Source organism: Marmota marmota, unplaced genomic scaffold (assembly GCF_001458135.2).
Source record: "Marmota marmota marmota unplaced genomic scaffold, marMar, whole genome shotgun sequence".
NCBI lineage: Eukaryota > Metazoa > Chordata > Mammalia > Rodentia > Sciuridae > Marmota > Marmota marmota.
The window spans coordinates 19,824,473-19,841,531 of NW_026000057.1; the positions used below are offsets into that span (position 1 = coordinate 19,824,473).

The following is a 17,059-nucleotide window of genomic DNA, read 5'->3' on the forward strand; positions in this document are numbered from 1 at the left end:
TGCCTATTGTTCCATCTCTTAGAATTTGGCAGTTACAAAAGTATCTATGGCTTCTCTTTGTTGTAAGAGGAGCTCTGTCTTTCCTCTTGTGAGGATGAGCCCATGTGATCCTGAAGCCTGTGGTGGGTCCTCCTAATCTGGTCCCATTTTCCCCCATCCACTTTGTTCTCACCAGCAGCTTGGCACTGATTTTGTGCCACACTCTGATCAAATAAAAGAGAGCAGGCAAGTAAAGAAAACACCTCTTCCAAGATTTTCTGGTTGGTACAGAATTATTTCTATACTATTTGAAAAATCCAGAAGAGTATTAGTATTCCAGCATTCTCTTTTTCTTATTAATTTAAGTTTCAAAGTCAAACCATTAGCAACAATCATTGAACAGGTAGGCATCATCAAAATTTTAAAACAAGATCCTCGAATTTTATTAAAATCTGCATTTCTGTTTTAATGACAATGTATGAAAATAAGACTTTCTTCTCAATTTACTGATTTTTTTTCCTTTAAAGGATACATCCTATGAGAGGAAGTATTCCAAGTCAGTTTATATACATACACACACACACACACACACACACACACACACAACTGAGTTGTCTTTGATTTCGTGATGTCTCCCACATGTGTGAGCAAAGGGAAGAGCCTGGACTTGGGGCCATTGTTCCCTCCCTTGATGCCATTACTGCCTCATTAATTCTTACTACTGTCCATGGGCTGGGCTCACAGACAACATATAATCTGGTCAGTTCAGAGACTAGGAACCCTTGATAAACTACTGAAGCACCCATTTCAAATTCAAATATTCTGAAACATAAGAAACTCAAACTCACAATCAAAACATGAAATAAATTTTCCATAGGGAGAAAACAAACATTTCTCCACATTTAATACAACATTGAGTCTGTAGCGGAATACAAGTACAGCATGTTCACATGCACTAGTGTACAAGATCTCGCTTTGTGAGTGAGAAGACTTACGTTCAGAAAGATTCATTGAGCTTGGGCTCTAAACCCAGGGGACTTTCTATATCTCATCACAGTGGTAAGAAATCTCGTATGACATTGAATGGAAACTTACATCACATAGCTGATACAGCCACTGCTTTCGGTTGTACTGAGTCCTGGACAGAAGTTTTGTCCCCAAAATTCATTATGTTGCAAAGCCTTTATCATAAGGGGCAGGGGAAAGGCAAGATAAATAGTTTTACATTTCAAGAAGTTTCCAGATGCCAGGTACAGAACCTCGTACTATAAACCCTCCTGGTGGGGAGACTATTGCAGGAGGATAGCAAGTTCAAGGTCAGCCTGGGCAACTCAAGGTAAGGAGATCCTGTCTCAAAAAATAAAAGGGGCTGAGAAAATAGCTCAATGACAGAGTGCTTGCTCAGCACGCACAGGTCCCTAGGTTAAATCCCTATTATTGCAAAAATTAAAAGTTGCCAAAGAATTATCACAATTAAGCCCTCAAGTTTAATCTTCATTATTGTTTCTAAAAATAAATCAAGTCTTACATTCACAGCCTTTGTCACAGCACAGCAGCTGACATATTTTCCCTGGTAACCAAGAGGCCTAAGTTTGGGACATTGCTTTTCATTGGCAAAAATGGGAGACCTGGGCCAGACAGCCCAAACTTCTTTCTTCTCTCTCAATTTTACAACCCTAATAAAAACTACAATTAAAATGATACAATAGTGTTTAGTGAACATTGTCAACTTATAATAACAATGTTTTCTTGTTTGTTTTCATCAAAAACTAGTTGAAATTATGGGAGTTAGAAATTTGGTTATACTGTGTTAAGACACAGCTTCCTTTGGAGTTGATTAACTTGCCAGTATGGCTCTGGGTATTAGATGGTCTTCTGATTCTCTTTTAATTTCACTTTCAGTATAAACAATGTGTTTCAGTCTCCCTTCCTCTTATTGATTCCCTTATTGAACTAACACAAAATACGTTTTTCATTAATTAGTTAACCTTTTCTATTAACTAGATTTTCCCCCAGATTTCTTCTTCCTCAAACAATGATGTGATTGGGAAAATCCAGGTACCTCCCTAAAAGACAAATCCTTGATGAAAGAGATTCACAGTTCATGCCCATGGAAATTAGATGATTAGGATTTATTTTGATTGTTCCCACTTTGGAAACTCTGCCACAATGGCAGACGTGGACATCTTACCATATAGCCATAATGAGGAATACTCAAGTACTCAAGCCATGAGAGCCAAGGTGTTGTGGTGCCAAAATTCAGAGTCATACCCAAGATGACCTAAAAAAAGCAAAATCCAAGTGTCATGAAGGACTCTAGACAAGACCCTATATAAGAACTTTGCAACCTTCTAAACATTTCTACTAGGACCTACTCTTTCTTGAAATTTCTTCCACTTACTTCTAAATACTGATTTTAGTCCTATGCATGTATATACCTCTGCATGCTTAAGGCAGTTTATGGTGTTAAAGTAAGAACAATGTACCTGTAATCCTATATAGTATACTCCACTTATTTGGGGAGATTGCTTATTATCAAGACTCTGTCCTTAAATTGCTCTGCAACTGTATACAATAAAGATTAAGAACTAAGGTCATCTCTTAGTATCTGACAGGGATTAGTTACAGGAGCCTCCAGCAACTCCCACCCACAGATACCAATATCTGACAATCTTATATCTCTAATTTTGAAAATGGCATAATATTTGATACAATTATGTATATCCTTTATGCTTTAAATATGCAAATTCTGTATTTTTTAAAAAAATCATTTCCATATTTCTTTTGAAACACAATACAAGTCAACCACCAAGTAAAAATTTATACTGTATGGTTTTGGGACAAATGACAAGAAAAGAAAAAGTGTCCATTTTCAGTACAAATGCAAATTTTGTTTTAACACCCCCCAATCCCCGTGGTTGGTTGAATCTTTGGATGTGGAACCCATGGACACGAAGAGCTGATGGTACAGACTACTCAAATTATACCTCCACTATCTGTCCCCCTCATAAACCTGGACATCTAAAATCCTGAGCATCACATGCTCCTCTCTACTTCTACACAATAATAAGAGTTGTCATTTACAAGGGTTTGCTTTTTGTACCCATGCCTGTAGGAACAATTTGGGATTCAGAATGCCAGCTTAAATACCCCAAAGCCCTAAAACTCAAAAAGAATAATAATAATAATAATAATAATAATAATAATGTGAATTCAGCAGAACACAGTCAATACCTCTATTTTAAGCTATCAGAAAACAGTATAACAGTGGAGATGCCAGAAAGGACTGCTAGAGACTAACAAGAGACAGCTACAAGGTTCACATAACACTTGTCCTAACTGGTGTGAGGTGCACTGGGATATGCAGAACAATGACAATGTTAGGGTGTGTGTGCATATGTTTAGACTGGACCTAACTAAGTGCTTAGTATACACTAGCAACTCTGAGCGAAATATGGTTTTATGATTGGCTTTTTTAAATTCCATATGGAATTCTTTATATAATAATTAATCAAAGCATCACATCAAAGAAAAGTTCATTTATTGAAAGATATTTTGTTTGTTGTACAACAGCATAGGAACTATAACAAGATCCCTTTTGCAATGATATACATTGTAGTTGCCAAATTCATAAATTAAACTTTAGCAAGAGCTTATGCTAAATATGTATCATTGAAAAACAACTCCTACTGAAGCAGAATGGACATGTGTATTAATAGGATGAGCACTCCTGTTTAGTTCATGTCACAGGGAGAAGGTTGGTAGCAATTATCAGCTGATTCATCATTTTGAGTGCAAAATTTAAAGCATAAAAGATTAGAATTAAGTAAACATTAAAAAATCCCAAAAGATGTAGAAATATTTTGATATAAGAGAACCTCAGGATCCCACAAGGGAGGGAACCCAGCACTGTGGACTTTGGAATTTCTAGTGCTTTCAATACTTCTTTTCAAAATATAAGAGGCACTCCAGTTAGACTTCCCTTGCCACACACTGTCAAACTCCTCATGGATCTTCACTTTAGCCTTGAAGCATACATAATCCAAAAACCAAACCATCTCTGCTGATTATAGACCTGGCAATTCTCTAACACCAGCATGAAGGTCAGGCACAGAATCTGTTTTTTATGCGGGAATTGGCTAATCATAATTCTTCTGGGATTTGAGTTTCCAATTTATCAAGGTTTCATGATACATCACCCAGAGGTATTTTTAAAAGCTCATTAGTGAGGATTGGTTAAAAGTTAGAATAACAAAATTAGGACTCAAGCAAAAAGATTGCATAAGGACCAGGAGGAAAGTGGTACATTCTCTAATAGCCACTGTGTGGCCTCTGAAAACATTGGAGTCCCACACAGGATCCTAAAAGCAAGTTTTAAGGACAAGTGAAGAAGCAGGAAAGAACAAGGGAAGAGATTCCCTCTCAAAGCAGTACAGTTCACACTCACCATCATAAACACAAAATAGACAGTCACAAGAAATGTCTTTATTTCCATCGCCTTCTCCCCTGCTCCCAGGATCATTGCCATGGTACCGGTGGCATAAGCCACCAGCAAAACAATAATCATCAACATGAAGAAAGCCCCCACATCTAGTTTCAACCCTTAGAAGGAAAAGAAAGAGTTAGTCCAGCTTCCTAGGTCACCTTGTATTTTAAATTATTTATTTTGCCAATAATACTACAACATTCTGATAAACTAATATCAGAATAAAAAAAGTCACCTACTATCGAACTATCATTATTGTTTCCTTCCATGTAACCACATAAAGTTATCATATAGTTTTCTTTTCTACATTTACTGCAAAAGCACTTTTCCATGTAACATCCATGCTCCTCTATGTGTAATGATGAACAACTTCTAAGTGGCTGAGATGGAGGGATAGGGGCAACAAAAATGGTCACAATTCTACTGTCACAGGAAACTCCTCAACAGCCCATTCACGTACCCAGACATCTCCACATTGTTCATTGTTTTCTGTAAATTATTAGTGAAGAAACAGGGATCAGGATTTTAAGATCCCATAGTGGGAGGAAAAGGGGACTACTAGGGACTGAACTGTAGCAAATTAAATTCCGTGCTTGCATAATCATGTCTGCATTAACCCCAAAATTATGTATAACTATAATACACTAATAAAACATTTTCAAAATACCCGGGGGAAGGAAAGTTATCCTCATAACCTAAGACCCTTGAAACAAACCACCACATAGTTCTGATTGAAAGGGGCTAATTAAGTTTCCTAAAGTATTCTATACACTACAATGAGATAATGTTCTGTGTCATATCACCTGAGGGTTTGGGAAGAGTTGTAAGAACACTTATCAGAAATCTAGGGGTTTAGATTCCATGATTAATTCTTTCTGACAAACCTGATTTGTAAAATGGAATGCTTAAGATCTATCAGTGGTTGTTATCCTGCAGTATGTTGTCAAAAATAGATATTGTGTGTGTGTGTGTGTGTGTGTGTGTGTGTGAGAGAGAGAGAGAGAGAGAGAGAGAGAGAAATTCTGATGCAGTATCTGAAGTGAAACCTGAGTCTAATGCACAAAGGAATCCATCTACACCCATCAAATAATATTTTTTTAGAGAGAGAGAGAATTTTTTAATATTTATTTTTTAGTTTTCAGTGGACACAACATCTTTATTTTATTTTTATGTGGTGCTGAGGATCAAACCCAGCGCCCCGCACATGCCAGGCGAACGCGCTACCGCTTGAGCCACATCCCCAGCCAAAATAAGTATTTTTATTACATAAATGAACACCAAAGTTATCATCTTTCTTTCTCTGATTAGAGAGGAGAAGGAGAGAATATATGTGAATATTGATATTTTTATCCCTCTCAATACATCCCTATACACAGTAGAGATATTACCTCTCTGTACTTTATCTCTACATAGAGACATATAAAGATATAGAGAATAGATAAGGCAAAAATATCAACTAGTTTATAATTTCTTTCATGTTTGTGTATGACACACAGCAACTCTGTGTGTCAGGGATCAGGATTTTAAGACACATAGCATCTCTGTGTGTCATACACAAACATGGAAGAAATTATAAACTAGTTGATATTCTTGGCTTATCTATTCTCTCTCTATATATATACTGAGAGCAGTAAATTGAAGTTTTATAAATAGTTTTGAAGTTTGGTTGGCCCAGTCACAGGGGTGCATACTGGCAATCCCTGGTGTCTGGGAAGCTGATGCAGGAGGATCCCAAGTTCAAAGTAGGCCTGGGCAATTTATCAAGACTCATCTCAAAACAAAACAAAAATAAAATTTCTGGGGATATAGCAGAGTAGTTATAGCACTTGCCTACCATGCTCTCACTCTGGTTTCAATTCCTAGTTTTTGTAAAAAAAAAAAAATTGGTGGGAAAAATCTTGACAACAATGTCATCAGTGAACACTTATTTTACCAGAATGCATGGAGGTTATATGTATTTCCATAGCTTATATACAGCTTGGTTTGTAGTTTTAATAACCATGAACATGCTCGAGAGAGAAATGAGCATCACCTCATATTCAAGACTCAACACATCTTCATCTTGCTACTTACCTAACATGAAGTATAGTATAGAAGTAAATATAATAGTTGGAAACAACCTCCGGGGTATTAATTCAGATAACAGTTCCCCAAGGAAATAAGGCAACACTCTGTAGTATCCACTGAGGTACTCGTGTCTGCAGAACAAAAGCACACACCACACAGCCCAGATGAGATGCTGCTGTGCAGACTCCTGCTGCCACCAGGTCTGACACTGCAGCTGCCCACAGGCTCCAGACTGACCCCCCATGCCCTTCTTTATCTCAGGGCAGCCTCCCCAGGGTATCAGCTCCATGAGGCTCTTACTGTGACCCTCTCTCATGTTAGCACTTCTCCTGCTGCTGCCCATTCTGGCCCACATCACCCCTCTAAGGAGAGAGTCTGCATCTCCTCACTCTCCTCAGAGACCCTGCTTCTCCTCTGAGGCTGGCTTTGCCTGAAGAGCAGCACTTGAGAGGCTAAACTCAATAGTAAGAGGCTTTTCTTCTCTCCACTTCCGATTGTGAAAAAGGTGACTTTATTATTTTCCAAGGCCCCCAAATGCAGGTGCAATTTCCTAAATTCTTTTTACTTCTGCTGCTCTTGTTTCAAAAATAATTTTAAAAAAAGACTTCCTTCAACGATCATGTCTTTCAACATACACCCTTTCAGATACCAAATCCTCATCTTTCCTCTTCCTGATGTCTCTCTCCCATAATTTCAAATTCTTCCACCACTGTCCTCATTCCTTTGTTCTCTGAAGATTCCTGTCCTTGGCATGTACGTATGGGCTAACTCTTGCATCTTCGAAAAGCAGAAACTACAAAACTAACCTGCCTTTTACTGTAAGGCTGCCCTCTGGCTCTTTCCACTCCTCCATCCACAGAGGGCTAAACTAAGTCACATTCTTTGCCAATTTTATTTCCCATCTCCAATTTGCTGCTGACGCCACCACTTACTCTCTACCAAACTTTTCTTGCAAGGGTCACAATGATCTGTTATTTCTTAAAAACATAAAAATACTTTCCACCTCGATTATTGCTTGTTTTCTTGCAGCACTGGGATTGGCTGGTCATAGCTAACAAAAAACTCTCTTTCCTTCAGTGGCACACTCTACACACCCTTGATTTTTTACCCTCACACGACTGCATTTTCTCAGTCAATATTGGTAATTCCTAGCTATATCTCAAAAGTTCACACTGTGAATGGTAAGTCTACACATTTTATGGCAAATCTCCAAGATCACATCCTTGTCCCAATCCTAGAAGTGACCTGTATGACCAATAGATACTGATGCCCCTTTCTGAAACAGAGACCAACTCACTTGAAAATTTTCTTCTGGAGCTCAAAGATCTCCCTCCCCAGCTGTCACACTGCTTAAACACTGGACGACAACCAGCACGTAGAGTGCCCAGGCTCTGCCAGGACAGAACAGGAACAAAAGTATTGCAGTCATGTCAATGCCATTAGCTCAGTTTTCTACCCACAAACTGTTTCCATAAAAGACATAACATTAAATAGATTTTTTTTTTCCTTTCAGGTTGCAGAACTATTCTGGTTAAAACTAAAAGGGAAGCATGAACCCTTAAGGTCTCTCCGCATCTCTGTATCTCCACAATAGTGCCCCTGTAATTCCATATTATAGCCCTATTTGAAATTCATAGTCTTAGCTGACTGTAAACTGAATCTTCGTAAAGCAGAAGAGACAAAACCAACCTGCCTTTTGCTATGAGGCTGCCCTCTGTCTCTTTCCACTCCTCTATCTACTGAGGACTAAACTATGTCACATTCTTTGCCCATTTTATTTCCCACCTCCAATTTGCTTCTGACGCCACCACAAAACTCTCTTTCCTTTTGTGGCACACTTCATATACCCTTGATTTTTTACCTTCCTATGACTGCATTTTGAAATTGATATATGGAGGCAATAACCCCCAATATGCGGGTATTTGGAAGTAGGTGACTTCGGAAATATTAAGGTTAGATGAGGTCATCAGAGTACAGATCCCAAGATGTGATTAGAGTCTTTATAAGAAGAAGAAACATCATAGCATACTCTACTGTGAGGGTACAGAGTGAGGCTGCTACCTGAAAGCCAGGAAAGACTGACCCTCCTGGAATGGAACCCTGAGCTCAGATTTCCACACTCTAGAATTAAGGGAAAACAACCCCCTATTGTTTAAGCCACCATATCTATAGCATTTAGTCATGGCAACCTGAGCTAATTCATAGGTCACAGAAATAGTATCACCTTCAATTAAAACAGAAAATGACCAGTATCAATCTAATGTATATTTGGAAGATCAATAAAGCCCCAAAGTGTTAAAACATTCACTTAGCTAATCTGGTCTTCAAGTGGAGTAAGAAAAAAGTAAGACATGGGAAGGAAAATGCCAGACAGTGGAGGGAACCCGCACTCAGCTCTATACTACAGACACCAGCACCTGACCATCAGCAAAGCCTTGACAGTTAGCCTTGACACGGGACAACTACCCTCCTACCCAGGCTTCCAAAGAAAATAAATCAAACTGAACCTGATTCGTGAAAAACAATTAATTTTTGCATCTATGTGAAAAGGAAGTCTTTCAATGCTTCTTTAGAAAAATGATTGAGGTTTAAAAAGGAAAGTGTTCAGTTAATCTACATTTTGATAGATACATAGATGTCATAAAAGCAACTGCATGTACTTCAAATGTGGATGAGCTGCACGTCACAACCAAAGAGTTTAATTAATATGGAGGATGTTAGTTGTAACTTTTTGAAAAAAAAAAAGAGATGATGTGACACATCATTTAAATAACAAAAGCAATAAAACATTTAAAAATTGTAACGCAAGTGAAGAATCACAGGTACTTTAAGGGAAAAATAAGAGTCCATTGACAATAATTTTCCATAGTACCTACAGAATAAAGAACTAAGTGTACAGGCTATTTTAAATGTAAATGTTTATACAATGATTAAATTGAATGGCAATCAGCCAGGCCTAACAGAAAATCAACTACACAACTTTTGAGCCAGGAATAAATCTAATATCAAGTCAAAAGCTAATTTGAGAAATGTGGGACATGGCAAAGATTCAGTTCAATATGTTGTGTAACATCTAACAGTACAGTGATGTTAATGATTCTGAAATATGAGATTATAAAATTCCTTCTAAAACATAGGATAATTTATTTTATATTAAATTTTTTTCATGTTTATGGAATTCTGTGCAAATTCTTTCCAAGGTGGTAAGCCATATCTGTATTATCTACTTAATTATCTGATTTGTTTTAAAATATTAATGATAAGTTGACAAATTATACTTGCATGTTTATGGGTACAAAGTGAAGTTATGGTTCATGAACGTAATGTGAAATAATCAAACAAGATAATTAAGGGAATATCTACCACTTCAAATATTCATCATTTTTATGGTAAGAACCTTTGAAATAAATTCTCAGCAGTTTTGAGATATATATTAGTATTTACTATATTCATCACATTGTGTAATAAAATCTCAAAAGAAAAAAAAAACCCTTATTCCTCCTGAGACTTTGCACTCTTGACCACCTTGTCCCTTTTTGCCTTCCCCTCAGCCTCTGGCAACCACCATTCTTTCTACTCTCTGCTTCTAAGAGCTCAATTTATTTACCATAATGTTGTCCACTTCCATCCATATTGTCCAATATGACAGAATTTCTTTCTTAGAGCTGAACAGTACTCTACTGTGTATACACATCTCACTTTCCCTATTCATTTATCTGAGGATGGACACTTAGATGGAATCAAGAACTTGGCTATTGTGAAGTGTACTTCAGTGAACATAGAAGTGCAGATATCTCTTCAACAAACTGATTTGAAATCTTTCATGTTAATACCCAGAAGTGAGACAACTGGATCCAATTATTTTAAAAACAACTTTTTTTTTTTCTAATTCGTTTATCTGTTATCATAAGCCTATAAGGCTATGGAGTTAAAGGAGTTCACATTCCATAAAGGATTGAAACCCATTTCCTCAGCTACACAGGTGAGAGAAAATGCAAAGACAGTGCTTGACCCCAAAGAAGAATTAAAGGGTTGGCCTCCCCAGCAATTTCAAAAGATGAGGCACTGATATTCGCCCCTGAAGGAAGCTTTAAAAGCTTGATTCCAGAAATGAAATTGAAACATTGTTTTCTAATCAAAAGAAGCAACGAATGATCACCCCAGGACAGATTAGAAAAGCTACACACAGAGGCCATTTTCACATAGTTCACCTTTTTATTAAAAAAAAAAAAAAGGTAGTAAATATAGGCAAAAATACAAATTAAAACAAGGAAAATGTCCAATTTCTCCAGAAAACATCTTAAGAAATTACTAAAGCTCTCTTATATTCTCTGGAGTTTTCTACTAAGACCTTTAATGCTTGGCTTTTTAGTTTGTCTTTATTTTCAGTTAAGGATAGCTTTCTTAATATTTTATTCAAATGCTTCCAGACACATAATATGGGCACAGTCTCTAGGTCCTGTTGGATTAAGAAGTGGAATCTACACAGGGAACAAACTAAATATTAGCATGTTTGGAAATAACCCAGAGATCTAAGCCTCTAGGGATGGTAGAAGTATGGCATAACTCAGGAAAATCTCTGTATAATCATATTATAGTATAACATTATCTGATTCTACACAGATGAAAAATGTTTCTTACGTGAGGAATCCATGTTTAGCCAGGTGCAGTGACATACTTCTGTAATCCCAGCTACTGCGGAGGCCAAGGCTGGAGGATCACAAGTTTGAGGCCAGTCTGGCCAACATAGTGAAACTTTCTCAAAATAAAAAAATAAATAAATAAAAATAAACAGGGCTTGGGATGTAGCTCAATAGTAGAGTGCCTGAGGACTTAGGCCTTAGTGCTAGTGCCAGGGAAGAAGCAGGAGGGAGGGAGAGGGAGGAAGAAGAAGAAGGAGAAGGAGAAGAAAAAGAAAAGAGAGGAGAGGAGAGGGGAGGGAAGAAGTAAAGAGAAGAGGTGAGAGAAAGAGAGAAAAGAAAAAAGATACACAATTGACTTTGACACTTATTCTTTCTTTAAAAAATAATCAGCTTTTAATAGACATCAAAACAGATTTTCTATAACCTCCCTCAATTGTCCTCAATATTAAAATGAGGATAAGACCATGTACCCCTCTGGATGTTAGGAGGTACCTGAGGCTGTGGATGTCAAGCATGGGATCCAATGTCTAGCAAGCAGTGGTTCTCATACATGAATTATGATGAGAACCTTGTTGCTAAGCACCTATGCTATGAACATAAAATGTCTCATCCTAAAATGAGATTTTTAAGGACATATTATGATTAAACTAGGTAATGATCACAACACTAAGATAGTATTATCCATAAAACAGGAAACACTGATTCTTACCAGCCAACCCTACTTATACCCTGAAGTCATATGAATCAAAAACCATAAAGGAAATTGGCTCACAGGTAACAGAAAAATAAACACTGGACCAAATGCACTATCAAGAAAAAGATAGCCTACACAATGGGAGAAAATATTTGCAAATCCCATATCCCAAAAGGAATTAATTCAATTTTAAAATGGCTATAGGACATTATAACAGAGATCCGGTAGATGCCTATTATTCAGCAAAGGAAAAAGTAACAACTTTTGATAAGGACATGGAGAAACTGCAACCCCTGTTAACTACTGGTTAGAGTGTAAAATGGTGCAGCTCCAGTGGAAGACAGGATGCAGATCCTTAAAAGAATAACAAAATTTCCATATGGCCCAGCCATTCTACTTCTGAGTATTTACCCCCAAAGAACTAAAAGTAGGGACTCAGAGAGATATTTATAAACCTATAGCAACATTATTCATAATAGCTAAAAGGTAGAAGTAACCCAAATTTACATGAACCAATGAATAAACAAAATGGAATATATAGATATAATAGACAATCATTTAGACTTAAAAAGGAAAGACATTCCAACACATGGTACAACTTGGAGATGCTAAGGGAATAGGCCAATCATCACCAAAAGACAAATACTGCAAGACTCCACGCATGTAGGATTCCTGTAGTAGTCAAATTCAGAAATGCAGAGTAGAATGGTGTTAGACAGTCTGCAGAGAAGTGAGTTTTGGTAGTAGCTGATTCATGGGGATTCCATTTGGGAGGATGAAAACACTGGTCTGGAGTCAGGTGGTCCTGGTAGTCACACAATATGAATATATTTGATACCACCCAACTGTCCACTTAAGAATGGTGAAAAGGATAAATTTGAGTTGTACACTTTACTATTATATATATATATATATATATATATATATATATATATATATATATATATGTAAAAAANATATTACTCAATGTAGGAATAATGACAGGTAAAATGATTAGTTTATAAGAGCTGGGACTTCATTGGTGGCTTGATCAAATTGATGGATTAATAATTTATAGCAGGTGAGAGTGACTGGAGGAAATAGGACACTGGAGGCATGCCCTTGGGATTACTTCTTGTCCCTGACTCCACCCCTGCCCCCCACTTCCCAGCCACCAACAGCTGAGTAGCTTTCCTCACCCATGCCCTCCCACTATGATTGCTGCATCATCTTGGGCCCAAAGTAATGGAATTGGCTGAAAATGTACTGAACCTCTGAAACTGTAAGCCCACAATAACTTTTCCTTCTCTAAATTGTTCTTGTCAGGTATTTTGGTCACAGGGATGAAAAGTTACATTATAATATAATTTATTCAAGTAATTTCAATTGTAATTATTCCTGGGGAAATTATAAAAATATAAGTTTGAAGATAACAAAATATCCTACTATGTATCTTGAAAACTTCAAAGCTAAAAAGAATATCTCAAGAACAGATACAAGGTATTATCAACAGAGTCAGAAAACATTTTCACAATTCCATGTTCAAAATTTAGAGAAGGAAAAAAACATAGAAGGTTTTAAACATCAGGCCAAGTATCAGTAAACTGAAGCGTCGGGGCCATAATAGGGCCAGCCACCTATTCTTGCTCTACTCAAAAGTTAGAATGGTGTTTATGTTTTTAAACTGTTGCCAAAAAAAAAGGTAAAGAATAATATTTTTCTGATAATGAAATTTACTAGATATTCAGTGTTCATGAATATAGTTTTATCAGAACACAGCCATGTTTATTTGCTATGGCTGCTCTCACATTAAAATGATAAGGTGGACTATCTGAGACAAAGACCATGTTGGCCTGAAAAGTCTAAAATATATACCATCTGGCTCTTGAACAAACAGGTTTTGCCTATTCTTACGCTAAAACTCCAGTGTTTAAGAACCATAACAATAGTTGTCCTGCAGATCTCAGGGAGCTACAAGCTTCTACCCTTATTATTCTCTGAATATTGCTAGAATTGCTTTTGTGGAACTGAGTTCACTGATGAGGCAAATAAGCTAACATGCAATCTGGAAGCTCTGTGCCTGCTGTTTGCACCCAGGACCAGGGCATAGTGGTGCATGCCTGTAATCCCAGTGACTCAGGAGGCAGAGGCAGGAGGATCACAAGTTTAAGGCCAGCCTCAGCAACTTAATGAGGCCCTAAGCAACTTAGTGAGACCCTTTCTCAAAATTTTAAAAATAAAAAGGGCTGGGGATGTGGCTTTGCATCAACAGAAACAACAAAAAAAGCCTAGAACCAAAACAAAGCACAATTCACACAATTCAGGTACATTGCAAATAGCTATGCTTTGATCAGGCCTGCCCACAACTAACTACCATATATGCATATGTATTTTGGATAAGACATTTATAAACCAATTTATAGGCAAGTAATTCAAAGTAAAGCCCAAATCACAAAGAAGAGTCAACTCACTATATTGCATCACTGTTTGAAAATAGTTAACTCAGGTTGATCGATCTAACACACCTAACACGCTCCAAATGACATCAAATCTATTCTCAAAGAAGAAAACTTGACCCTTGACTGACAGGACACAAAAGTGTTCACATTTGGACAGAAATGCCAAATCTCAAGGATCAAAATATTTAGGAAAATTTATAGTATAATTCAAAAGGAATGTAGATGCTCAAATATATTTGGAAGGTGACAATACTTATGCATGAAAATTACAGTACACAAGTAGCCAGCAGTCTTTCATTAGAACAAACCACATAACATCTTTAAGCACTCAGCAGAGACTCAGTGACTAATAATAAAAATAGTAACCCCAAAACAATGAGTAAAATTGATATACTTATATAAATGATGGACCAATGTCTGGAAGAACTAGTGTTTTGTGTGACATAGGGATTAAGAATAACAACAACAAAAATAAAACCTTAAAGAATGATAATTAACATTACTTAACACCCAGAGCCAACCAAAAGAAAAACAGAACAGTATCTCATGTTAGTTTAGAGAAGTAATGAGATAGTAAATAGCCTTGTTAGTTCTCGTGGTGCACACCTGTAATCCCAGCAACTAGGGAAGTTGAGCCTGGAAGATCACAAGTTCAACGTTAGACTTGGTATCTTAGTGAGATTCTGTATTGAAATAAAAAGTTTTTAAAAAGGGCTGGAAAGGAAGCTCAGTGGTCGAGCACCCACAGGTCCAATCCTCAGTTGTGCAAAAACAAAAACAAACAAAACAACAAAAAACAGCTTTCCATATGTAAAAACTAATGTTTTGCTTTTTCTATTGCTATTTCTATATCCAAAGTGCAGTACAGATGACAAGTAAATAGAATGGTGCGTAGAAGATACACATAATCCGGATGGAGACTACATCAGAACCAAATTGTTCCCACATTACTATAAAAGAGCACAAAGATCTGGTAGGTTACCTGAGGAATAGTGACCGAGGGGAAACCTAGATAGTTTCTGAATGCACGCCAGAGAATCCATCTGAACTGATGGCAGAAGGAGGTGACATGAGTGATCTCCTTAAAGCCTGAGCTCCTCTTCTGACCATCTGAGAGCTCCTGTAATCTAGCTTCTGTGTTTCTGTAGAAGGAGGAGTTGGCATAAAATTCAGCTAATGTGTCTATGACTGGCTTTTTTCTCTTGGAAAACTGTTCAGCTCTGTTGGCTTTGGAATAAAAGGGATAAAGAAAAGAAGCATTATTAAAAGATAACAGCCGATTTAACCCGTTTTTCTGTGACTCGTTTTTTGGATAACACCTTAACTCTAAAGCTTAAATATAGAAAAATCACAAGGATTGTCATTGCTTTACACATTAGTAAGCACAGCTAATTGACCTGACTTCTGCCATAATCTTATGGATATAGAAAACTGACATTGTCCTAACTATTGGGACTCTTGTTCTTAAAATAGACATCGTACCACAGCCATAATTCTTAATATAAAATCTAGTCCTTGCTTTCTTCTATGTGCAGATGCATAAAGTGCCAAGTTTCTTATTTTTAATGTAATAAAAACTACAAGCATATTTCTTTTTAATGCAAACTCACTTTATAACTCACAGTACCATATAAATATACATTAATAAGTTAAATTTAAAAAACAGCACTCATGGACAATGAAGCCTATCTGTTGATTGGTGTCAGAACACAACATTAGTGTAAATTCAAAAGCAATATTTTAATGAACCAGCACAAATCAGTGAGGCAAAAACATGTGAATCTGAGACTCACATACCTTCACAGTCTTCTTCCTTTCTATTTAACACTATAGCAGAGGAGTCTCTATTAATGACATCCAGAAAGAAGTATGCAGGATTGCTGTAGGGCTCACACTGGTAACCTATGAAAGAAAACCAAAGAAACCAACCTGATGGTCTCGGAAAGAAAAGCAGATCACCTCCAGAGGGTGATGGAGGTGAGGCTAAGAGAATCTAACAAATTCTCCCTCATCCTCTTGCTCTTTTTTACCCTAATTTGTCTCTTCAGAACATTTTATATTAGTCCTTACTCATCATAAATCAAGAAACTCAAAGAACTATTAAAATGCTCTGGTGCTTATCAGGACTTCTTCATAAATCTAAAGCTAGGTCCAAGGAAAAAAGTGTTAAATGCCTGGGTGCACTGGGCTTAAGTTCACCTGGAAAATTCTGTAATGGCAATACACATGTCGGCAATGACTGCTTCTTTGCCATTTAAATACAGAGGTCCAAATGATCACCTCTCAAGCTGCCATAATTCCACATAGATGACAAATCTCCAAAGCACCATTATCAAGAGAAGGTGACCAGCATAGCACATCTGGGCTCTTACTTCAACTTCTTGTGGCACAATCATCTGAACTTGGCCTGAGGTCTGACTCTCAAGTTCATCTACTCTGGATTCCACACAGTCATGAGTACTTGATCATTTTTAAATGACAGACATTAAATAAAAATTAAGAAAATAGCTAGTGAATATTTAAACTTCATTTGGGACCATAAAGAAACATCTATAATCATATCCAAATCTATAAGCCATTAAAAAAAATCACATAATTCAACCTGAAATACAAAGATCCAGGTATCTCAGAAATTTTGGTGCATCAAAGTCAGATTTAGAACCAGCCACTCTAATGATTAACAGGTCACTCAAATTCATTCAGGGCCTAAATCTGCAATCTAATCTTACTAGAAATAAAGTACCATGTCCCT

At 37.0% G+C, this 17,059-nt stretch overlaps 1 protein-coding gene and 1 pseudogene across 1 annotated transcript in view; one reads left to right on the forward strand and one right to left on the reverse strand.

Annotated features, from left to right (window-relative positions):
• The window catches only part of LOC107141308, a 303,686-nt pseudogene that overhangs the window by 223,737 nt on the left and 62,890 nt on the right, over positions 1-17,059 (forward strand).
• LOC107141306 (broad substrate specificity ATP-binding cassette transporter ABCG2-like) overlaps positions 1-17,059 on the reverse strand; it is a 65,340-nt gene that overhangs the window by 2,517 nt on the left and 45,764 nt on the right. Inside the window, 10 exon segments of the mRNA XM_015484538.2 lie at positions 1,075-1,160; positions 2,171-2,260; positions 4,427-4,581; positions 6,539-6,663; positions 7,830-7,864; positions 7,866-7,923; positions 12,956-12,993; positions 13,416-13,452; positions 15,270-15,534; positions 16,105-16,209. Of these exon segments, the coding sequence (XP_015340024.1) occupies positions 1,075-1,160; positions 2,171-2,260; positions 4,427-4,581; positions 6,539-6,663; positions 7,830-7,864; positions 7,866-7,923; positions 12,956-12,993; positions 13,416-13,452; positions 15,270-15,534; positions 16,105-16,209 (994 nt within the window).